The sequence below is a fragment of the Diabrotica virgifera genome, chromosome 3, assembly GCF_917563875.1.
Source record: "Diabrotica virgifera virgifera chromosome 3, PGI_DIABVI_V3a".
Lineage (NCBI taxonomy): Eukaryota > Metazoa > Arthropoda > Insecta > Coleoptera > Chrysomelidae > Diabrotica > Diabrotica virgifera.
Window position 1 is genome coordinate 116,093,942 of NC_065445.1, and position 26,034 is coordinate 116,119,975.

General features: G+C 31.5%; 1 protein-coding gene across 2 annotated transcripts in view; it reads right to left on the reverse strand.

The window, feature by feature from the left end:
• Positions 1-1,355: 1,355 nt before the first annotated feature.
• LOC114330188 (uncharacterized) overlaps positions 1,356-26,034 on the reverse strand; it is a 177,977-nt gene continuing 153,298 nt past the window's right edge. For both annotated transcript variants that reach the window (XM_050646870.1, XM_028279514.2), the window contains exon 3: positions 1,356-1,639. In XM_050646870.1, the coding sequence (XP_050502827.1) occupies positions 1,428-1,639 (212 nt within the window). In that variant the 3' untranslated portion in view covers positions 1,356-1,427. The remainder of the gene's footprint in view (positions 1,640-26,034) is intronic.

The window sequence follows — 26,034 nt, forward strand, 5'->3', positions numbered from 1 at the left end:
GATAGATCGGCATTAAGGCCTAAAGTCCTGGCTATTTAGTTTGTCTAAGACAAATTTCATGGTTGTTTCGGCCGTTATCAAAGTGGACTCTATTCTGTAAAGAGCTTCTACAGCCGGTTAAAAGTGGCACTCGCCTGCAGAGAATTTTATCGCAGAATCAATGTATATCAACGCTTTATCGATGCAAACTTTTAAGCTATAGAAACTTTCCAGCATACTGAGCTACTGCCAGCACGATAGAATGGCAAGTTACTGACTCACGGCTTTGAATAAAGAGACTAATGCAGCCATTAAGTAACTTATTTCGAATTTGACACGTTTGCGGATCCGCGCTGCTGGATCCAGCATGATTTGCTGGATCCGGCATGTGAAAAAAAAGAGCTGGATCTCTAATCATCACTATCTTTACTCTAGGTTTGTTCCAACTCGATACAAAACCGTTCTTGAACGGTTATGAGTATGCGCAGTAACGAAAAATGTGTTACTGCGAATCATTATTCGTTATTGCGCATGCGCGTAATTATTCAAGAACGGTTTTGTATCGAGTTTGAACAAACTTTCTATCTACTGCTGCTCTGAAGAGTTCTATTATAGAACTGCATTTAAACCAGTCCCTTAAATTCTTCAACCATGACACTCTTCTTCTTCCTATACTACTTCCGCCTCTTACCTTTTCCTGTATTATCAGTCTTAGCATTTCATATCGCTGTCCCTTCATTGCGTGTCGCAGATATTGTAACTTTCTTATTTTTATTGTGTTTATTATTTTGCATTCTTTGCCCATTTCTCGCAATACTGCAGTGTTCTTTTTCTTCTGTGTCCATGCTATTCTAAGCATCCTTCTGTAACACCACATTTCAAATGACTGTAGCTTATTTATGTGTTCTTGCTTCAATGTCCAGCTTTCAAGTCCATATTGCAGTATCGTGAACACGTAGCATCTCAAAGCTCTTACTCTCAGTTCTAAGCTAAGGTATTTGTTGCAGAGAATTGTTTTCATTTTTACCAACGCATTTCTTGCTGCTTCTATCCTGGATCTCATTTCTCTTTATTGATCATTTTTATCTGAAATCCAGGTTCCTAGGTATTTGTATTTATCAACCCTAAATTTGGTTTTTTGTTTTTCCTTTATGTAGTGGTATGATTCTAGTTAAGACCATACAAGAGCATAGATTTGATGATAATTTAAGGAGTCACTTATGCCCGGTTTCATAATCAACTTAAAGTGAACATCAACTAAAGTTCACTTTAAAGTTGACATTTACCCATATGAATTGCATTGTAAAGGTACCAACTTAAAATTTAAAGTCCACTTTAACTGATTATGAAACCGAGCGTTAATTGGATATACAAACTTTACACACTTCCAAATACATTTTATTGATTATTTTATTTTAGTGATTAAGCTTAAACATTTGTTTAAGTGATTAGTTATGGTCTGGCTGAAACCACTGTGAAGCGTGTTCTATCCACCGACAATAACTATCGTTAGGACCCATTTCGTCCTGACAATATTCAATTATTGTGGCCGGACCACAAGGTCTATAACAACATTCATTGACCGCACCATGTGATCGAATTCTGCCGACAAGAAGGGAACGTAAGGAGCTTCTTGAGGAAAACGTTGAACTTACCGGGCCTAAAACATACAAAAATTACGTCAGATATCGCTATAATTTTAATGACAACCATAGATATATATATATATATATATATATATATATATATATATATATATATATATATATATATATATATATATATATATATATATATAATATAGCTCAACAGGCCTTAAAGGCCCATGGCTTGGAATTTCTCCACGGTTTTTCTCCATTTTCTCCTGTCCATGGCCGCAGTTCTCCAATTTGATATCCCGATTGTTTGCAGGTCTTCCTTACATGCTTCTAGCCACTTTTTCCTGGGTCGTCCTCTTCTCCTCTTTCCTTCCCCTCTCAGCAGCGAGTCCTTTGCCCACCTTCCGTCAGCCATTCTCGCAAGATGACCTAACCAACTTAGTCTCTTTGTTCTGACCATCTGGCTTATTTCTGGTTTCCGGTACAGCTCTCTGATCTCTGCATTTGTTCGTCTCCTCCAAATGTCTTCATCGTTTTTTACTCCCCCGAATATCTTCCTTAGGACACTCCGCTCCCAGATGTTCAGCATATTTTCTTGGTTTTTGTTCATGACCCATGTTTCGCTCCCGTAAAGAACTGTGGGCTGGATCACTGTTCGATAAAGTCTTAATTTTGCCTCTCTGGAGATGTTTTTGGCTCTTAGTAGTTTGTGTAGGGCTCCGACTGTCTTTCTTCCTCTCGAGATTCTTTTTTCGATTTCCTGGCTTTCTTCCCCTTTACTTGTTAGCGTTACTCCTAGATACTCAAACTCCGTCACCTTTTTGAAGCAATACTCTTTATTCTCATTGTATGTGGTAGTTTTCAGTTGTGTGTCTTCATTTGAGGTCTGTCCCATTTCCATATACTTTGTTTTTTGCTCATTAATTCTCAGTCCATACTGCTTAGCCTTTACTTCAAAGAGTTTGAAAATCCTCAGCAGTTCCCTTTCCGTTCTTGCCATTAGCACTATATCGTCCGCAAAGGCCAGAAACTGGTTTCTGTTGTCAAAGATCATACCTTTCGTTCGTATTCCACTCTCTCTCAATATTGCCTCCAACAAGAAATTGAAAAGTACTGTGGACAGCGGATCTTCCTGCTTTAATCCCCTTTTAACTTCAAATTTTCCTGATAGGCTTCCTTCTATCCTTACTCTGTTGCCGGTCTTCACTAAGGTCATTTTTACGAGTCTGATCATCTTTTCCGGAATTCCAAGTACTCTTAGGGCCTGGTACAAACGCCTTCTTATCACAGAATCGTAAGCTTGTTTGAAATCTATAAAGAGGAGGTTTAAATTTAACTGTTGCTCGTATGTACTGCTTTGAATCATTTTCAATACGAATATTTGATCAATGGTGGATCTGCCCTTTTTGAATCCTCCCAGGTATTCACCCACCTGCTCGTTTAAGTGCCTTTCCAGTCTGCTTCTTACGACTCTGGCGAGTACCTTATATGTTAACGTCTAGGAGAGTGATACCCCTATAGTTTTCACACACTGCTCTATCTCCCTTCTTATGAAAAGATACACTTAGCCATAGATACACTTAGCATAAAAAACAACAGTTTTGCTTTGAGTTAAAGTAATTTCTTGCGAAGTGCTTGAGCCAATTCTTCGTTGATATTTTGATCCTCCCATTTTGATTCCTGTTACTGTCTCCATTAGCTCAACTAGTTGCCTTTTAAATTATTCATTTAGTACACTGTCAGAGCACTTTTCCATACATTTTTGTTATCCTTTTCGTGAACTACAGTTATCCTTTTCGTGTATACGCCAGTCAATGGGAGCAAGAATAGGATATTACCTCCGAATTCTATCCTACTGCATGGATTTTAATGAAATTTTGGGAATAGCCTCTACTTATTACTTTATTCAAAATCTACCCTATGCCGATGTGTGCTTTTATCTTGGGAGTGGTTCCCATCCATTCTCGGGGGTGGAAAATTTTTTGGTTAAAATAACCACGAAAGTCGCTAGAGAACCTAATTCTAAGCAAAAACTGTTCTATAAATTTTTTTTTAAACTCAATACTCAATACTTTTTGAGTTATTCGCAGTTGAAATTGGCTATTTCCATGGAAAAATGACACCTTTGTGGACGTTTTTTTGCGAATACCCTAAAAACTATGCATCAAACGAAAAAAAACGGTATAAAATATTTTTGTAGCTTATAAAAAAGCAAAGAGATTCGTTCCTTCATAAATCTTATTAGGTCTGGATCCCGCGTATGAAAAAAAAGTTGATTAATAGCAAGCTGAAAATTTGTTATTAGCTTAAGGGTGTCTAGTCGGACAAACATTGATATATGGGAACACTGGAACAGGGGAAGTTTTAACTGTGGAACAGGTTTAAAATTTGGAATGGTCAGACCACGAAAACGGCACATGTATTTTGTCCTACAGAACAGACTTAAACTCTCCGAACAGAGATTAAATTCTGATGCAAAAATCAGACTGCTATTTATCACCAACTTGGCGTTTTAATGAGTTTAACATGTAGAATATGTCAAATGACAGGAATTATGACAGGTGATAAATAGCAGTCTGATTTTTGCATAAGAGTTTAATCTCTGTTCGGAGAGTTTATGTCTGTTCTGTCGGACAAAATAAATGTGCCATTTTCGTGTTCTGACCGTTCCAAATTTTTAACCTGTTCCACAATTAAAACTGCCCCTGTTACAGTGTTCCCATATATCAAAGTTTATCCGACTAGACACCCTTAAGCTATTAACAAATTTTCATCTTGCTATTAATCAACTTTTTTTTCATACGCGGGATCTAGACCTATATACTTAGAATACAAAAAGATGTATGGTAGGTGAGAAGAGTTTGTTTTTTTTGGTGCATGCTGTAATCGGTATATTTAAAAAAAATAACTTGAAATAACAGAGAAACGGTCGATTTTACGTGTATAATGATACTTGTATCTTTTGTAGTGCTTGAAAATAACTTCAAAATCAGCAATATTAAATGTCGATCACATTCAAACTAAGCGAGATATAGTCCAGAGAAATAAGGTTTTTGTCGGGACACTTGAGCAGCCAGGTTGCAAATGGATTTTTTGGGTACTATAAATATACCTAATACATTATAAATACAAAAATGCCCGTCAGAGTTCGGACGAGAAACTTAGTTATTAACAAATAAGGGTCAAAAATGGAAGTTTTTTCGTTTAAATCGCTACAGGTAAAAATAGGGTAATTAAATATCTTATCTCTAATATTCTTCTTTTAGTAAATGAGCCAAGGTTTAAATTGGATACCATATAATGCCCAAAAAATTTTAAGACGATTTGTCAATTAGTTTAAATTTTATTCAATTTGTTTATCGCAAAGAGCTTTTTGTTCGCAATGTTATTGTTCAGAAAATAATAATGATATAGCATTTCTGTGGCAACCAGGTGCAAGAACAATAGTTATATTTTCAAAGTATTGAAAAAAATAATTAAAAAGTCGTTTTTATCACTCCGAAAACAGTTTCGTAAAATAGAGTCATTTTTGGCTTATAAACAATTTGAATAGCTTTGCTAATATTGACTATAGAGTAAGAGTAAATTTACTTTATAATTTCAAAAGCTGGTATTTTTACACAAATTTATAGAAAAAAACTTTTTGCTTAGGTTAATTAGGGTCAAAGTTAGCCACTTGTTATTAGTTATTTCACAGTTACTTCTATATACATCAAATTCTCCTGTAATAGTGTTAGTTACCATACTACTCCGAAACTGCTTAGCCGATTTTTATGAAATTTTACACGTATATCCTATAGGACGGAGAATAGGTTTTAATCTATTTTCTATACCCATAAGTTATAAGGGGGGGTTGCCCCCTGACATTTTTTTTATTATTTTGGACAAAATAGTCTACCTTAATTTTATATGATGTAGAAATAAAAAATACATACAACCCTTAATTTTCACTCTTCTTTCACCAACCCCTATTTGTTAATAGCCATCTATATATTTACATCTATAAAATTTTCCTGTCACAGTTAAACCGGGAGATATTAACAGAAGTTCAACCACGATTTTTTAAGTCCTGCCCTTTGCAATAAAGGAAGGTTAGAGAAGGTACTTACAACTTGTGGAAAAATCCACTGGTTTCCTGTGACATTTTCCTGTGAAAATTAGATTTTCCATGAAAAAAAAAATTGGGAGTTGCGATGAATTTTTAAGTCTTGCCATATCCATAGAATAACAGGATACTATCTATTTTATGAAGAAAATTTTTTGGACAGGACGGTTGCAAAAGGACTAAGGGAGTATACAGATATACAAACATGTAATGAAAATAATGAAATTTTCATAATTTTCTAAGTCCTGCCAACTTAATAAATTAATCATATTTATTTCAAAATGACCAAAAAAAAAATGTTGGCATGACGTCACCTAATGTTTAACTTCACTTGTTTGTTGGAAAATTCTGTATAAAATTTTCACTCTGGTTCCGTTAGTCATAAAATAAATTTTGTTATAAAATAAATAATTTCAGTAGACATTATTCAAAATGCAGGATGTTTAGTTACACCTTTTTTACTATATATAGTTAAAAAATGTGTAAGAGAATTCGTGGAAAATTACACGATTTTCTAAGTCATGCCATTTCGCACATATCTCAAGAAGGTTAATATAAATCTATTTTCAAAGAGGCAGGATGGTTGTATAGTTATTTCGTATAAAAAAAAATTAAATTGTGTGTCTGAAAATTATTTCACGGTGTTATACAAACATATTCATAGCACCACAATTTTCTGAGTCATGCCATGTCGAGTATGCTTAAAAAACACTAATCTAAAACCGTTTAAAACTTGGCAGGATAACCGCAAAGATATATAATACAAAAAATTAATTTGTATATCATTAAAACAATCGTATCCTATTAAATATTATTTTCCTGAATAATGTCTCGGAATTTTTACACACTTTTCAAATCTAATAGCAAACTGTAACATCTTTATTTTAAGTGATTAGGTCATATTTTTATCTAAGTAAACGCAATAAAAGTAAATAAACAATTTTTACAATTTATTGGTTATAGTAGGAAATTTACCTACCCATTATTTATACAGGGTGTCCCGAAGCTCTCATAACAAACGAAAACCGGAGATTCCTCAGATAATTTTAAGAAAATTTAACTCAATTCACCTAGTTCAAAAATGCTTCCGTGGAAAGCTAGAGCTCTTTAAAGATGGCGTCTTGTAATTCATCATCGTCATAATTCAACCCGGATCTATCCACTGCTGGATATAGGTCTCCCTCAGTCTTCTCCATGCATTTCTGTCCTGTGCTGTCTGCATCAAGTTTCTGTCGATCCGTTTGATGTCATCAGACCATCTGGTTGGCGGACGACCTCTACTTCGATATGTTTCGTCTAGAAGAAGCATATCGAAGTCTTGTAATTAGTTTCTTTAAAATAGCTCCAGAATGCTTTTATTTGGAAAAACGAAAACTGGTACACTTATTGATCTTCCAGAGGTCAATTGTCAAATGTCAATTATCAATTGTCAATTTTTAGTACCGGTCGTAGGGGTCCGTTTTGGGTACGGAAACGGATATTTTATCTAATACTTTTCTGTCTAACTTTTGAGCATTTCTGACACTGTATTATTAAATTCTGGGATAGTTTTGTACTAAAAGGTATTTTTGCTTTAACTCAGAAGAATACGCAGTTTTCTAGAAAAATCGATTTGAAAAATTTTTCGTTTTTTGGTTTTTTGAGTTTAAAAGAATTTAGAAAAATTCTATTTAGGAAAACGAAAACTGCTACGTTTATTTCTCTTCTAGAGATGAATCGATTTTATCAATTGTGAATTTCTAGTACTGGTCATAGGCATCCGTCTTGGGTAGATCAAGGGATATTTTATCTCATAACTTATTGGTCTTTAAATTTTTAGACATTTTAGAATCGATTTATCTCTGGAAGAAAAAAAGGCGGACCAGTTTTTGTCTTTCGAAATGGAAGCGTTCTGGAGATATAAAAAACTAATTACAACGCGCCATCTGTAAAGAGCTTTAGCTCCCTTAGGCAGGCCGCACCTCAAAGAAACATGAAACGTAAATCACGTTTCATGGAAATAAAACACTGCTAAACAAATAGACGTCCGGCCATTTATGCGACTCTCCGAAAATAAAAATGTTTTATGAGCATGAATCAGACTCGTTTCATTGGTAGGCGGACGTTAAGATTTGTTTAGCCGTGTTTTATTTTCATGAAACGTTGTTTTTTGTTATCAACATATTTTTGTTGCATAGCAATTTTATCCCGCCTTCTTACTTCCCACAATATACACACGCATGTAAGAGGCGCTAAGGTGCCGCACTGGTTTTCCTGATATTGTAGGATTGTAGATATTGTCCTGATATTGTTTCATATATTTAATAGCAAAATGTCCTAACACTAACAACACCAGAATAAATCGATTTTTAAATACAGCACCTATCTACTTGCAACTTTTTGCATTGTGTTCAGGATAACATCAGGAAAAAGTGTACAATATAAAAATGGGTGGAAATTGCATTTTAGTGCATAACATGCATCCAAAAGTGCATAAACCTGTCAAAATCAGTGTATTAAGGGCAAAATTTTGTTATTTGGGAGGTTTATGGAGTTACGAATACGCAAGCAGAACCGACCTCCGAATCACCTAGTGCCCAGAGTTGCTGCTAAGGCACGTCATCTGGAGTTTCGTGGGATATCGGCAATAAATTAAAGCAAACAGATTATTCGAGGGTTTTTGGGATGGCCAAACACGAATATGACATTACAACCGACCCTCGGAGCACCTGGTGCCCAGGGTGACTGATCTCGAATTTAGAGGGTTTTTGGAGGTCGATTCTGATGGCGTATTCATCTTCAGCAACCACAAAACTCCTCGAGTAATCTACTTGCATCACTTTAGTGTCTGAAAGCCTCGAAATTTAAGAATATGGCGTGTATATCAGTCACCCCGAGCACTAGGTAAAGATCTGTTCTAATGTGACATTCTTGTTCAGAAACCCCAAAAACCACCTGAGTAATCTGTCTGTATCAATTTACTGCCGAAATTAGTATATAAATATGGTATAGAAAATGCTTAACAAATAAAAAGGTACCATAAAATATTATTTTATTATAATACTAAAATACTAGTCCTGTTTAAGAAAACTCAGAAAATACTCATTCCGAGTTTCAACCAACCCCGTATGCTAAAATTAAACATTTTGGTATACTATTAATAACTGACAATAGTAGACTATATTAAAAATCGTTTAAACATAAATTAACAGAAGTTTGGATATCAAATCACTAACAATATGTATAGGGTGTGAATGTTCCTACAAAATAAACAAAAAAACGTAATTATATTTTAAACTACCTCGTATAATATTTCAAAACACTATATTTTATTAAAGAGAACATCGAGTAGAATCCAAAAATGTAAAAATATACAGGGTATTCCATTTAAAAAAACATACATTTGTGTCACCCTGTCAAAACGGGTAGCCCTGTATATTAGAAAACACTGTTAAATCATAGTCCTATCTGTGGCCCATGTTTTACCTAAATAACTTTTTTCGTATATCTTACGACAAACGAGTAATTGGACTTTGTCACACTAATGCCCCACCCTGTATACAAATTAACCATAAAACCATCCTGCCTCTTTGTAAATAGACTTATATTAAGATTCTTGAAACATGTGCAAAATAGCATGACTCAGAAAATCGTTGACTTTTTCATGAATTTTCTTACAAATCTAGGACTCCTGCCGTCTTACAAGAACCATTTAACCTTCCTGCCGAGTACCGAAAAGGTATTGATTGTATTTAAGTATTATAACTTTTTAAAGGCAGGACCAAGAAAATCACGGAATCAGGGTGAAAATTTTCCGCAGAATTTTCCAAGGGACAAGTTTACTTAAACATTAGGATACGTCATGCCAACATTTTTTTGAGCATTTTGAAATAAATATGTTTAGTTTATTTAGTTGGCAGGACCTAGAAAATCATGAAAATTTCATTATTTTCCTTACATGTTTGTATACATATATACTCCGTTACCCCGTTTGCAACCCTCATGCCCAAAAAATTTTCTTCATAAAATCGATAGTATCCTGTCTATCTACGGATATGGCAGGACTTAGAAATTCATCGCAAAACCCTATTTTTATTTTTTGGGAAAATCTCATTTTTACAGGAAAATGTCACAGGAAATTTGTGGATGTTTCCACAGATTGTAAGTACATCGTCTACCCTTCCAGTATTGCAAAAGGCAGGACTTAGAAAATCGTGGCTGAACTTCTGTATAATATCTCCCAGTCTAAGTGTTTGTTTCCATATTCCTCCGAGACCGCTTGACCGATTTTTATGAAATTATATATGTATATTCGGTAGGTCTTAGGATCGGTCGTAATCTATTTTTCATATCCCTGAGTGATACGCGGAGTTCCCCCTAACATTTTGTAATGATAGGTGGGGATATGTGTACATAACGTAGTGTATAATTTTACGAGTACATACAAATTAAAAAAATTATGATCAAAACCCATCAACAAGCTCCGGCGATATTAATCGCAGCATATGTTTGAAGAATTAGTTTCATTTTTTGAGGGCACGGATTTTAATAATTCCCCTCCACCGACCACGAATCTATTCCGTTAGGACGCCATTTTTAAAACTTTACCATTCACTCTGTTGAAGTTCAAAGCCTACTCAAACTTTTACACATAAAATACCTTCAACTTCAAAACGGCTCTAGTTAGGTGGCTTAATTGTTATAAACAAAGTAGCCGTCAATTAAATAAAAAAATTTGCTGACTTTGACCGTAATTAACCTAGGCAAAAAGTTTTTCTTTGAAAATTCTTATAAAAATACCAGTTTTCCAAATCCCATTGTAGTTTTAGCTTACAGTCAATATTAACAAAGTTATTCAAATTATGTATAAGTCAAAAATAACGCTATTTTAGTAAAATGTTTTTGGAGTGATAAAAATAACTTTTTAATGATTTTTTTAAATGCATTGAAAATATGACTATTTTTCTTTCATGTTGTTTCCACAGAATTGCTATAGCAATATTATTTGCTGAACAATAACATTGCGAAAAACTCTTGGGTACTTGGGAACTCTTTGGGATAACAAATTGAATAAAATTTAAACTAACTGACGAATCGTCTTAAAAATTTTTGTGCATTGTGTGGACTGTTTGACTCGACTTTTCGTGCAATATGACAGTCTTAAATTCATTTTCGCAAAAGTTATAGCAAATATCCGAAGCAACAAATGATCGGAACAAAATTCAAAAAGCGCTATTTTATACCTTGGCTCATCTACTAAAATAGACCAGTAAGGATCTGTGAAAAAACGTCTATTTTTGGATGTGAGAGGTGGCATTCGGATTTTTGCAGATAAAGTTAGGTGACACCTTCAGTAATAACATTGATTACAGACACGGAGTGTCTATAATCAATGGTAATAATAATTGACTTATGCTCCTTCTCAAATATGCCCGGAACATTTATAAAAAAATTAAAATATTTAAAAATTTCGAAAAACGTCGATTTTTTTCTGCTTTCTTTGCTTATAACTTTAAGACGATTCGTTTTGGAACAAAGTCGTACAAAAATAAAATAAAGATAATTGAATTTTGTATGATATACGACTCGTCAAAAATGTCTTAACGTATTACCTTTTCTGCAATATAGCAATAAATACAAAATAAGGGTGCAAAATACGTCTGTTGTTATTCAATGCTTTTAACCACTTTTTTGGCACTTAGAACCTTAGTAATTCGCTTAGGAAATTCTTTGTAATATACTTAAACCGTGTACCAAACATTAAAATCGACCTAATAGATTTTGCATAATAAATTTGCAATCTAAATGTTTTTAAAAAAGTTCAAGTTTTTTAAAATCTTTCTGAACAAAAAGTAGACCATTTAAAAGTTGGCTAATTTTTTTACATATAAAGAGGTGCTCTACCTATCTAATACACTTTACAGAATTAAAATCAGATTATTTAAGGGGCCTCAGCAATGTTTTAAACTTATAAACAATTTTTTGGCTTATAAACAAATAGCTTTGTTTAATAATAAAAAAATTAATTTTTAGCAATGCAGATAATTAAACCGGTATAATTTGACTTAAAATTTCAAATGCTTTCAGCAGAATTGCTATTTTATTTTTTAATCAAAATTATTCTCGTTCAAAAATTGCAATTTTTCGATTTTTTGAAAGTTCCACTGCGTTTATCTCGAAAACTATGCATTCTACGAAAAAACTTGTAAGAACATTTTTTGCTTAGAATTACCCAAGAAATACAAAAAAAAAATGTTTTATTTTGCGAAAAATCGATGTTATGTAATTCCTCAAGTTCTTTGTTTATAACAATCTTATCGACATCCGGATCAACTGTTACCCAAAAAAATCGTGTTCTACGGGTCAAAAAATACGTAAAAATCTTAGGTAATTCCATCTAAATAAAGGAGCCCGTAGCACCCGCCCCCTGGCCACAGCACTAATTTGTTTATAAGCCAAAAAATTGTTTATAATTTTAAAACATTGCTGAGTTTGCTTAAATAATCCGATTTCAATTATGTAAAGTGCATTAGATAGGTGGAGTGCTTCTTTATATGCAAAAAAATGTTCTAGTTTTTGTTGTGCAAGATTTTGAAAATTTTTAATTTTTAAAAAAAGTTTAGATTGCAAAATTATTATTCAAAATCTAGTAAGTCAATTTTAATGAAATTTGTTGTACGGTTTTAGCACATTACAAAAATTTTCTAAGCGAATTAGAAAGGTTCCAAGTGTAACCTAAGTGATGCAAAATCATTGAATAAGGACAGGCTTGATTTGCCCCCTTATTTTATATTTATTGCTATTTTGTAGCAAGGGTGATAAATTAAGACATTTTTAACCAATCGCATCTGATAGAAAATTTAATTATCTTTGTTTTATTCTTGTACGACTTTGTCCCAAAGCAAAGTTATAAGCAAAAAAAGTAGAAAAAAAAACGAAATTTTTTGAAATTTTTAAATATTTTATATTTTTTATTAATGTTCCGGGCATATTTGAGAAGGAGCATAAATCAATTATTATTAACGAAGTTATCACCTAACTTTATCCGCAAAAATCTGAAGGCCACCTCTCACATCCACCTAAAAACAGATCCTTACTGGTCTAAAAGAAAAATATTATAAGTAAGATATTTAATTACCTCATTTTTACCTGTAGCGATTTAAACGAAAAAACTCCCATTTTTGACCCTTATTTGTTAATAACTAAATTTCTCGTCCAAAATGTGACGGGCATTTTTGTATTTATAATGTATTAGGTATATAGTACCCAAAAACCCATTTGCAACCTGGCTGCTCAAGTGTCCCGAACATGGTATATTTTTGCCTGATTTCCCTGGTGTAATATGCTGCAAAAAAGTTGATGGCTAATGTATTTTAAGAAAAAAGGTATATCTAATCCCTCATCGGTCAGAATTTAAATGCATCGTTTTCCTTCTACAATACTTTTTATTATAGTGTTGTTTCTATGTTAAAAAAGTTGAAAGGGTTTAAAATGAATGGTTTTTGAAAAAAATAAGATCAAATTATAGAGCGCATTTTTAAATTTTCTTAAAAATCTTCCACTTTCTCCATATAACTTGAAAATGATAAGAGATACAGTGATGAAAAATAAAAACAAAATTTTTATCTAAAAGGACCCTACATTTTTGGGCTGCTGTCTTTTTTTCGTATGTCTTATCATTTTCTCTTTCGTATCATTTTCGAGTTGAATGGAGAAAAAGGAAGATTTTTAAGAAAATTTAAAAATGCGCTTAAAATTTGATTTTATTTTTTCAAAAACCATTCATTTTAAACTCCTCCAACTTTTTGAATATAGAAATAATACTACAATAAAAAGTATTGTAGAAACAAAACGACGTATTTAAATTTTGACGGATGAGGAGTTAAATATACGTCTCATTTTTTCTTAAAATACGTTAGTCATCAATTTTTTGCAGCATATCTCGCTTAGTTTAAATGTAATTGACATTTAATGTTGCTCATTTTAAAGTTGTTTTCAAGCACTACAAAAGGTATTAGTACCATTATACACGTAAAACCTACCGTTTCTATGTTATTTCAGGCTAAAAATACCGATTTGAGCATGCACCAAAAAAGCAAACTCTTCTCACCTACCATATCTCTTTTTGTATTATAACTAAAAGATTTATGAAGAAACGAATCTCTTTGCTTTTTTATAAGCTACAAAAATATTTTATATATTTTTTTCGTTAGATGCATAGTTTTTAGGGTATTCGCAAAAAACCGTCCGCAAAGGTGTCATTTTTCAATGAAAATGGTCAATTTTCAACCACGCATAACTCAAAAATTATTAAGTTTTCAAAAAAAATTTTAGAATAGTTTTTGCTTAAAATTAGGTTCTCCAGCCATTTCCGTGGCTATTTTAACCAAAAAATTTTCCACCTCCGAGAAGGGGTGGGAGCCACCCCCACGATAAAAGCACGCATCGGCATAGGGCAGACTTTGTTTCTCGATCTATTCCCTGCTTATTGTGAAAATATCAAGTAAATTGATGTAGTAGGATGGAATTCGGAGCCAAATACCCTATAAATAATAATATCGTATGGCATTTTTGCCGGGGAGATCCTTTCGGATTTTTCCGGCGCCAATAGACCGAAAAAGTGTGACGTTTCATCCCCACTGCTATGTTTACATTTATATATAATTATGACCCCTATTTCCTTTTGGCATAAGACCATCATAAATTTATTTTTCAAAATTCTGACTTATTCAAAGTACTTATTTAATTGATGTACCTAGTATTTTTTTCTGGTTCTATATTTTTTATGTTTAATTAATTCTATATTTTCCTTTTTTGCAAATCATATTGGAAATTAATTTAAAAAGTTAATAAAAGCATGTCAGAAGTATGTCGTTGATTGTTGTTTGGTTTATCCATAGGTCCATAGGACTCATAGGAATATCTGAGAAATTGTGGAAGTGACACCTTCCTTTTTGTGTTCTGTGGATTTTTAATGGGGCTAAAAGATTTTGAATATTACGCATATTTTTTATTATAATGTTTTTGTTTTTTTATAAGATTGTTATTGCATTATTATAGGTACAGTTTTTGTCTTTCGATTCGAAGTCCTTTTCATTCTTCAAACAGTGGTTTTCGTGACTAATAATAATTATCTGCAGTTTTTTAACTCTAATTTACATGAAACCATTATGGTAGGGGAGCCCAAGCGGGGATTTTTGCGGTTACTCGAGCACGTCAGATTATCATATGGGGTAACCTTGTACCCTGTAAATGTACCTCTACCATATATTGGCTCTTAACACAAGGGGGACCGAAAAGAAAAATATATCCTTAGAAAAACTCGAAATCGTCAGACCAAGGTAAGGTAAGTAGGTACATGCAAAAGAGTGTATATTTAAAAAATCTAACGATTTAAGGGGGCGTAAGGAAATGGGCGAGTCACAACCACAACGTTTAAAAAAAAGCGATATTTCGCGAAATGAACGTCAGATCGAAAACCTAAAAACCAGTGTTGAGCTGCCCCCCCCCCACTTGCAAAAATCAAAAAACAAATAGCCCTGATTTATGAGCTATTTATGAGCTCTCATATTCCGCACACTAAACATTTTGAGCTCGTTCCACTGAGCAGGAATTTGATACTTTAGTGGGGGGGTTGAGTCAGCCCCCCCCCCACTACTTAAAAATAGGAATATTGAATCGGTTTTTGCGGAAGAATTACGAGCTATTTATGAGCTCTTGCAATTATATAGTTTAGATTTTTGAGCTCATCCCCTTCACCCCCAAACAACCCTTTAATTGATTTAACATAACAGAAAAATGCTGAGAAAACTTAAAATATATCGTATTGCGGATATAATTCCTATAGCGTATATACTCTAAGAATAAACTATTAAATCACGTGCATTTCGATTATTGAGCTACAACCCCTTCGCAAGAAAACCACCCTATCTTCCCGGCTTAAGAGAAAGTTGTAGTTAAAATGCATTAAACTAATTATTTGGCGACGACATATCATTTAATAATTTATAAGCTTCCAAATTACGCGAATTTAGATCAGTAAATTACAATTTATTTTGTATAGTGCAGTCACTCAAGGTAAAAATCAACGATTACCTTCAATTTCGGTGAACCTTCATCGATTTTCACGAAAATTGGTCAGTGGTTAGAGGATACGTCAAGAAACAAAGGTGACATGGTACCACCTTGCGCCTTTACTCTGAGGGTAGATACCGCCCCTTCTCGGGGGTGAAAATTATTTTATTAAAAATAACTGCACAAATCAATAAAAGAACAAATTAAAAGCAAAATTTATTATATAAAGTTAATAAAATAAGTCAGTACTTAAAATAATTTAAATTAATTATTTGGAGACTACATATCGTTTCATAATTTATGAGCTTGCAAAATATACGCATGTCAATTATTGAATTGCCATTTTCTTTCTATAGTGCAGTCACTGAAGGTAAAAATCAACTATGACCTTCGATTTCGGTAAATCTCCATTCATTTTCACAAATTAACAATAACAACTTGGGGTTTTAACCTGGGGTATATGTCACCCCTTCTCGGGGGTGAAAATTACTTTATTAAAAATAACCCCACAAATCGAGAGAGGAACAAATTGTAAGCAAAATTTGTTATATAATGTGATTAAAATAAATTAATACTTTTTGAGTTATTAAAGATCAAATATTTTAATTTTTGTGAAAGAAAATGCATGTTTTAAAGCGATTTTCATAAATAACTCAAAAACTGTACCTAAGTTTTTACAAAAAAGTGTTCATCACTAAAATTGAAGCCAATAAAAAATATAATAAATTGCTTACTTGAAAAACCTTTTAATGTTAATTTAAAGTAAGTTATTGGTAATTAAATGTATATTTTTTTCTGCGACTGTTCAAATCTAAGGATTCAAGCTTAAATAACGGGAAAGAGATGCATTTTATAACACTTAGGTACTAAATACTTATCAAAGTACTTAGAAATACCTATCCAAAATGAGCTCCAGAAAAAGTTGATAGCATCAAAATCCGCTCACCAATTTTCGTGAAAATGAATGCAGATTTACCGAAATCGAAGGTCATAGTTGATTTTTACCTTCAGTGACTGCACTATAGAAAGAAAATGGCAATTCAATAATTGAGATGCTTATATTTTGCGAGCTCATAAATTATTAAACGATATCTAGTCGACAAATAATTAATTTAAATTATTTTAAGTACAACTCTCTCTCTCTTAAGCCGGGAATATGGGATGGTTTTCCTGCGAAGGGGTTGTATCTCAATAATCGAAAGGCGCGTGATTTAAGAGTTTATTCTTAGAATATAAGCTATACGAATAAAACTACTATTAACTTTTTTGTAAACACTTACAGTTTTTCAGTGATTTACGAAAAACCGCTTCAAAACATGCATTTTTTTCACGAATAATTAAAATTTTTGATCTTTAATAACTTAAAAAGTATTGACTTATTTTAATAACTTTATATAATACATTTTGCTTATAATTTGTTCTTTTATAGATTTGTGCAGTTATTTTTTATAAAATAATTTTTCACCCCCGAGAAGGGGCGGTATCCACCCTCAGGGTAAAGGCGCAAGGTGGTATCATGTCACCTTTGTTTCTTGAGGTATCCTCTAACCACTGACCAATTTTCGTGAAAATCGATGAAGGTTCACCGAAATTGAAGGTAATCGTTGATTTTTACTTTCAGTGACTGCACTATATAAAATAAATTGCAATTTACTGATTTAAATGCGCGTAATTTGAAAGCTTATAAATTATTAAATGATATGTAGTCGCCAAATAATTAATTTAATGCATTTCAAGTACAACTTTCTCTTAAGCCGGGAAGATAGGGTGGTTTTCTTGCGAAGGGGTTGTAGCTCAATAATCGAAATGCACGTGATTTAATAGTTTATTCTTAGAGTATATACGCTATAGGAATTATATCCTCAATACGATATATTTTAAGTTTTCTCAGCATTTTTCTCTTAAGTTAAATCAATTAAAGGGTTGTTTGGGGGTGAAGGGGATGAGCTCAAAAATCGAAACTATATAATTTTAAGAGCTCATAAATAGCTCGTAATTCTGCCGCAAAAACCGATTCAATATTCCTATTTTTAAGTAGTGGGGGGGCTGACTCAGCCCCCCCACTAAAGTATTAAATTCCTGCTCAGTGGAACGAGCTCAAAGTTTTTAGTTTGCGGAATATGAGAGCTCATAAATAGCTCATAAATCAGGGCTATTCGTTTTTTAATTTTTGCAAGTGGGGGGGGGGGCAGCTCAACACGGGTAACCTAAAAAATATGTGTTCAATATTTTTTAAAAATCTTTCGAATGACACCAAACACTACCCTCCATGGAGAGGGGTAAGGGTATATTTAAAATTTTAAACACGAACCTTCCGATATTTCTCGAAATGAACATCAGTTCGAAAAAATGCAAAATAAACGTATTCAATATTTTTGAAAAGTTTATCGAACGGCACCAAACACGACCCCCACGGAGGTAAAGTGGGATGTTAATTTTTATAGCAGATTTGGATTCTTTACGAAAAAATAAGTAACTTTTATTCGAGACATTTTTTCGAATTCTGGATAGATGGCGCTATAATCTAAAAAAGAAAACGATTGTTGGAAATGGAAAATTAAATTAAAAAAAAAGAAGGTGTGTGTACTTTGTACGCACGTAAGAAGTTATACTTCTATCATTAAAATAATTATTAAACTAATTTTAATACTTACTACTGTCCAAAAATTTTTATTAAAACAATACCAAGAATTAAAAAAATACAAAAGAATAAAACACACGCAAACACATTGAAAAATGAAACCAAAGAAATTATTTCTGAACAATTATTGAGAAAATTTTAACTAAATACGTATTTTCTGAAAAAAAAAAAAATAAATTTACTTAGAATAATAAAATTGTATAAAAATAAAAAAAAATAAAAATTTCCATTGGGAATTGAACCTGCGTCTATAACGTTTAGATTGTTTTGAACTCACCCCACGCAGAATTTAACTACCGAGACACTGTGAATGACGTGGGAAGAAATACCTAGCAACTAAAGGTTTTAAAATTTTTTTGACAGTTTGTTGCTTATTCTGTTAGTTTAATCAAATAAGTTTGATTCTTGTGGAATTAAAATACGACAAAATATAGATTAAAAAAGCAATATATTAGATGGAGATTTTTATTGGTTATCAAATTATGTAAATCACAGCATTACCTTCTAGCTAGGTAGGTACATTTTCCAAATAGGTATTTACCTAATTTGTAATTTTTTATTACAGTACTGAAACATTTAAAATAAGGTACGTAGGGGAGAGTTGGATAAAACGGGATAGTCGGATAAAACGGGATACCTAGCCTAGAGACCCAACTAGTGCTGCTATCAATCGGACAACGACGAAAACTTGTTCTCAGTCGACATTTTAACATTCTCAGTTCGTTTTACCTCGATGCCATTATTTGATAAAAAGTTGTTGTGTTTAGAATTCTCTGACTCTATTTTTTTGGTACTTTGTACTTTTAAGTGCGTTGTTTTCTACATTATATTGCCTACATATCTAAACATATAATTCCGGTGACTATTACATTTAATTAAGCACTCATTAACGAATATTCTCATGTGTAGTCTATCTCATTTTACTTTCACGTTTAGGCAGGAGCCATTTTTGTTTTGAAAAATGTCTGAGTTGGACAAAACGGGACACTTAAGTTTGATAAATGGGATACAGTTTTTATGTCCCATTTTATCCACCTATTTATTTGTTGACCTATTAATTTTTTAAATAGCGATAAAGCGTGTTCTCATACTGCATCAGAAAAGAACAATATATTTTTATGTGACTTTTGTTCTGATATACGTACCTAGTCCTAAATAAAAGGTCTTATTTCCCATTTTGCAATAAAACATAAAAAAGGCCTATTTTTAAGTTTCTGACTACTAAAGATATTGTTTTTCAAAGGTAAATTTTGCTTTGCAGTCTTATATCTACTTAAATATACTTTTTAGATAAGTTTATGCAAAAAATTTAATATTGTGAACCTATCCCGTTTTATCCAACCATGGTATGCTAAAACGGGATGTGCAGGACTTTAATAAATATTTTTTTTACTATTTTCCAGTCATTAAAAATAGCTAAAATATGTTTTTTGTGTGCTTCAATAAATGTTATATATATATAAAAAAATAATAATATGATAATTTCTTTAACATTTTTTCCGTAATAAAAATAAACAAGAATGGTATCCCGTTTTGTCAAACTCTCCCCTACCTGTTGATTTTAAAAACTATTTAAAAAGTCACTACAATAATAATTATAAACTTGCTTTTTGTCTCTGTCCTCACAACAATAAAAACTAATATACACAACATTTTGTTTATCCAGAATCTCCATTTGAACAATTATTGACAGATGATTTTAACACCCAATCAGATCCCGTATAACGTTTCATAGCATACTGTCAGTGTGAGCATGCGCCCAGTAAAAATGAAAATTTACCCTCGTGCCTAAAGAAGTATAACTTAAAAAATGGAAAGTCCCCAGTCCCCATTCAAATGGAAAACTTAACTTTTTTTGGTTTTAGGTCACAACTCAATAAGTCCCCGAAGCGCTCGAGTAACTGCAAATTTAGCATACTTTCCTCCCCTACTATTATTTTTCTCAGTGAAAAATAGTTATTTTGGAAAATCATAAAAATGTATTCCAAAGTAGAAAACGAGGTTAGTAATTAAATCGAAATAACGAAGATTTTTCACTAGAGGAGATTTGCTTCTTAAATTGAATTTAATAATTTAGGAGAAGTATTTATCCAAGAAAGTACATACCATTGTGGAGTCACTCCAATAAAATTATACGTGTACTCTACTCTAAACTGTATCTAATTGAAACAGTGAATGTAGTAGAGAAGAAATAAAAGAGCACCGGGTAGTTCAAGTCTGTTTATGGTGATGCTGTTAAAATATTTCCAATTATTAATGAAAGACCCTGTATATGTTAATTGATTGAGGTTAATGGCAGTCTGATCTTTATAAATATCAGACTTTCATCTTTATCAGATCTTTATAAATTCAAATCTTTATAAATAAGTCGGTTTACTAAACGCAAAAGCAAGTGACAGAAAGTTGCTACTGCTCCGATCACGGTTTATAGGGGAGTGCAATTAGAACGAAAACATGCATTGTTTCGGAAAAATTCAAACAAGCTTATATTTTTCTAAAACTTTTTTTGTTAGTTTATATACATGTTAAAGTAAAAAGTTCTACTCGCAGATTTGGCCGCTAATTGTTTATTAATTGTTTAAACAATAACAATTGTTTTGTATAAATAGTTTTAAAAATATCGATAAATTCATTATTTTACTTTGATCAAATATGTTTCTATTTTGTTTTTGATTATGCTGAATCCGAATATGGCATTGCAATTTGAAAATTCTTATACATAAGCTCTTATACAGTATGTCTGCGTAGCTAGGAACCACATGGAAAACTTTTATATTATCAATTTTACGAAAAAAAGTTATTCTTAATAAAATGCTCTGGATAGGTAGTCAAAAATCTAAAACTCAACCATCCGATATCAAATTTTATCAATTTTATACGAGTTATGTCAAAAATATGAATTTCGTTAAAGAGTAAAGTACCTTTATATTCCAGAATATCAAAAAATGCTATTATGAAAAGTTGTTTGAAATTAGAAACTATGTCTAACTTACATCATTCTAATGGAAAAAAAAATTTCAATTTTTTCTCAAATTACGGAAATCATCATTTTATTACAATTATGATAACTATTTTATTATCACTTTTACGAAAAAAAGGTATTTTTCATAAAATGCTCTCCCTGGTCTAAAATCTAAGATACAGTCATCAGATATCAAACTTTTTTAATTTTATACGAGGTATGTAAAAAATATGAATTTTTCTTAAGAGTTAAGTGACTTTATTATTCACAACATTTTAATTAGAAGGATGTAATTGAACACTAAAACAATTTTTTTAATTCCAAACAACTTTTCTTAATAACAATTTCCGATATTGTGAAATGTAAAGGTACTTTACTCTTGAGTGAAAATCATATTTTTTGACATACCTCGTATAACATTAATTAAATTTGAAAAAAATTAAATAAAAAAGTTATCAATAGGTTCCAAGTTAGGCAGACATAAGAAGAGCTAAAAAAATTTTTTTTTGCTGAACATTTATTATTGTTGAAGCTTATTATTAAATGTATTTTAGGTAACTTTTACAGAAAAAAGTTTTGATCACTTTGTATAAACATTTTTTTAGCTGGTAATTTTCGGTGTTTGTGTTACATTTTTGTTATCTTTCTTAATTTTCTTAAAAAGAAATAGTTTATTTCATTTCTAAAGTAAAATAATTTGGTGCATTTTAAAGACTACATCCTAAGCTTTAAAAAAGCACTTATAAAACTGTAATAGATCTGTTCAAACTTGAGTAATACCGCCTTAAAGTGGTGGTAATTCTATAAAACTACGAAGATTTCAAAAATTACAAGTTTTGAGACGTCATATCATTTGAACTAAATTTTTGAGATTTTTTTTGAATGAAACATCATTTAGTAAAATGCTTGAAAGGTAAGTTGTGCAAAATTGAGAGTTCTATAAGAAAAATTCTATAAGAAAAAGAAAAAAGTTGAAAAATCGTATTTATGCCCATACATTTTGTTTCTTTCTATTATAACCATAAGATAGCTTAATTATTCTTGTTTCATGGTCAATTTGTAAAATTTTATTAGATCAATTAGTTAAAGAATTACATTAAAATAACTCAACCGTGCACTTCGCCGTACGTTAGTTTACAGTGCGCCAATGTTTGTGAGAAGGGTGACTTTAGCGTTATAAATAAAAAATTATAGAAGATACAGATTTAATTTTAGAAAATTCTTTATATAGGTTTTTTTTGTAAAATTTTCTGAATTTTTCAATGGTCAAGTCAGTTTTTTTCTAAAATTTATATTTTCGGAGTTATTTAAAAAAAACATCTAATTTCGTAGTTCATTTGTTTAATAAAAAAAGAAGCACCCACTTCTCCAGTAGAACTTTTTGATTATTAAACATTTCTTAATGAAATTATAAAAAGTTCTATTTTGTTTGATTTTTTCCGAAGTGAAAATCTATATGCACTCCCCTATTATACATATACTCAGGACTAATTAGCAAAATACAAGGAAAAGTTATTTACCAGCAATTTTATTGCTGGAATCGAATCTTATGATTGTAGATATTAATAATATAGGTATGCAAAGTCCACAGATAGTGTGCTACCTTTTTTTATAAACAAAATGCGTCCGAAAATCAAATTAATTTATTTTAACAAAACAAAAGCAACTTTGACACTTGGAAACTTGAAAACTTGATACTTGGAAACAAAAAAAGAATGAAGAAAATTGCTCCATGGGAAGCCGAGAAAATGCATTTTTAACGTATACCGATTTTGAACTTTAAGATTACATTTTCTCCAACCTAATTTTTGATTGGAATTTTGCTATTTTTGGCAATTTTCACTCGTAATATCGATAGTTTTTATTATAATAATATATGTTATGAGTATTTGAAAGATATGAAAATTGGTGTGGAGAAAGAGGACCGAAATAAAAAGATGATGGTTCAAAAATTATGATCTTTTTGTTTATATCTTTGCCGTAAATGCCGGTCAATTTTGACCGGTTGTATCTCAGGAACAATTGTATCACAATTAAACGTTTTATCTTTTAAAAGAAGCGTCCTGCCGCTTTTTTCCAATGCCCTTTTCATGATTTAATTTAATTTAATATTTCCCGAGATATTCTATTTGTTTATAAGCCAAAAAATTGTTTACAATTTTAAAATATTCCGGAGGCCGCTTAAATAGTCCTATTTCAATTCTGTAACGTACCTTAGATACAGTCGGAAAAATGAAAGAATGCCCATGAACGATCACATCAATCATTTATTTTGTATTTGGTATCTTTTTCTATAACAAACATTTGTTATTTATAGAAAAAGACAGCAAATACAAAATAAATGATTGGTGTGATTGTTCATGGGTATTCTTTCATTTTTCCTGTACACTAGGTAGTGACTGTAGGTACAGTTTCTTTTTATACAAAAATCATAGTTATTCTTAAAGCCATGGGTACTAATATTCGCATACATAATTCGCAAATATTTTAAGGCTATAGCTCCCTACCTTTTACGTCTTTACACGGCAAATTATGTGTAGTAAAATTTACACTGGTATGGATATGTAAACATTACTATGAATAGAATATCATTCTACTTGAAAATGTCATCATTAACTTAAAGATATGACTTTTGAATGTTCTTGGATAACTGCTATTTGTATAATTGCAAATTATTAATTCAGTTAATAAATGTGATTATTTCATTCATAGGAGATTCGGACCAATAGAAAGCTACAGAAATCTAAATTAAATCGATATTTTTTGATTATTTCATTCATACTAGATTCTGACCAATAGAAAGCTACAGAAATCTAAATTAAATCGATAATTTTTGATAATTTCCCGTCGTCAAGTATATTACGTCAGATGCCCTTCGTTACTACGAAAAAATACATTCAGTGACATTAATGACAATTAATGTTTTAAAAATTATAAAAGTGATGACTTCCAACCGTCAAATTAATATTTATAACAACTGTGTGTTTAATTGTACTAATTTGTACTTACATTAGTAAATTACAATAAAATTTTGGTGTTGAACAGTTTTATTCATGAAATAATCGCAACAAATTGCACTCGATCTCTAAAATTAATATAAAATTTTTGCCCTCGTGGCACTTTGACATAATTTCACTCGCCTTCGGCTCGTAAAATTAAAACTGTCAAAGTGTCACTCAGGAAAAATTCAATAATTTTAGAGCTATTGTGCAATTACTACTGATTATTTCATTCATAGGAGATTCTGACCAATAGAAAGCTGCAGAAATCTAAATTAGACTGATAATTTTTGATAATTTCCCTTCGTCAAGTATATTACGTCAGACGCCCTTCGTTGCCATGAAAAAATACATTCAGTGACACTAATGACAATTAATGTTTTAAAAATTATAAAAGTGATGACTTTCAACCGTAAATTATTTATAACAACTGTGTGTTTAATTGTTCTAATTTTTACTTACATAAATAAATTACAATAAAATTTTGGTTTTGAACAGTTTTATTCATTGAAATAATCGCAACAAATTGCACTCGATCTCTAAAATTAATATAGAATTTTTGCCCTCGTGACACTTTGACATAATTTCACTTGCCTTCGGCTCGTGAAATTAAAACTGTCAACGTGTCACTCGGGAAAAAACCAATAATTTTAGAACTCTTGTGCAATTACTACTGATAATTTCCCGTCGTCAAGTATATTACGTCAGATGACCTTCGTTGCTACGAAAAAATACATTCAGTGACATTAAGGACAATTAATGTTTTAAAAATTATAAAAGTGATGACTTTCAACCGTGAAATTAATATTTATAACAACTGTTTGTTTAATTGTACTAATTTGTACTTACATAAATAAATTAAAATAAAATTTTGGTTTTGAACAGTTTTATTCATGAAATAATCGCAACAAATTGCACTCGATCTCTAAAATTAATGTAGAGTTTTTGCCCTCGTGAAACTTTGACATAATTTCACTCGCCTTCGGCTCGTGAAATTAAAACTGTCAAAGTGTCACTCGGGAAAAATTCAATAATTTTAGAGCTCTTGTGAAATTACTACTGATAATTTTTTCACTAACTATGTATTCAGTGATTGTAATAGTTTATATGTACAACAAAAAATAATACTCAATCGACAAAAGAGGAAAAGTGTTAAAGTGATTTTTTAATAATATATTGTTACTATGGAACGCTTACAATTTTGAACATCTTTAACAACAAAATACTTGGATCACAGAATATATTATCCTGATGTATTCTCTGCTTGGATCTTCCACAAATAATACACAATAAATAACTTTTTATTAAGTTCACGTCTTAAATCAATTATTTATGAAATACACTATTATCCGTAATGTATATATATATATATATATATATATATATATACAGTGATGAGCGCGCTAATAACCGGCAAAATAGCTTAAAAGATGGAAAATCTATTAAATTGTGAGATAAAAAGAAATGCGACTAGTGGAGGTGGGATTTTATCGGTATTAACTTATAATTTACATTACCATTATGGATAGTTTCCACCTTTAAACGTCAGTTAGTTAACTTCGGTCATAATTTTACGTATGACGTTCTTTCAAACCTATAAAAAAAAATATAATAGTTTTAATAAGTTATGTATGGCTTCTTCTTCTTTTGTTTATTGGCCTCTACCTGCATGGGTATTTGGCTAATCCATCGTCTTG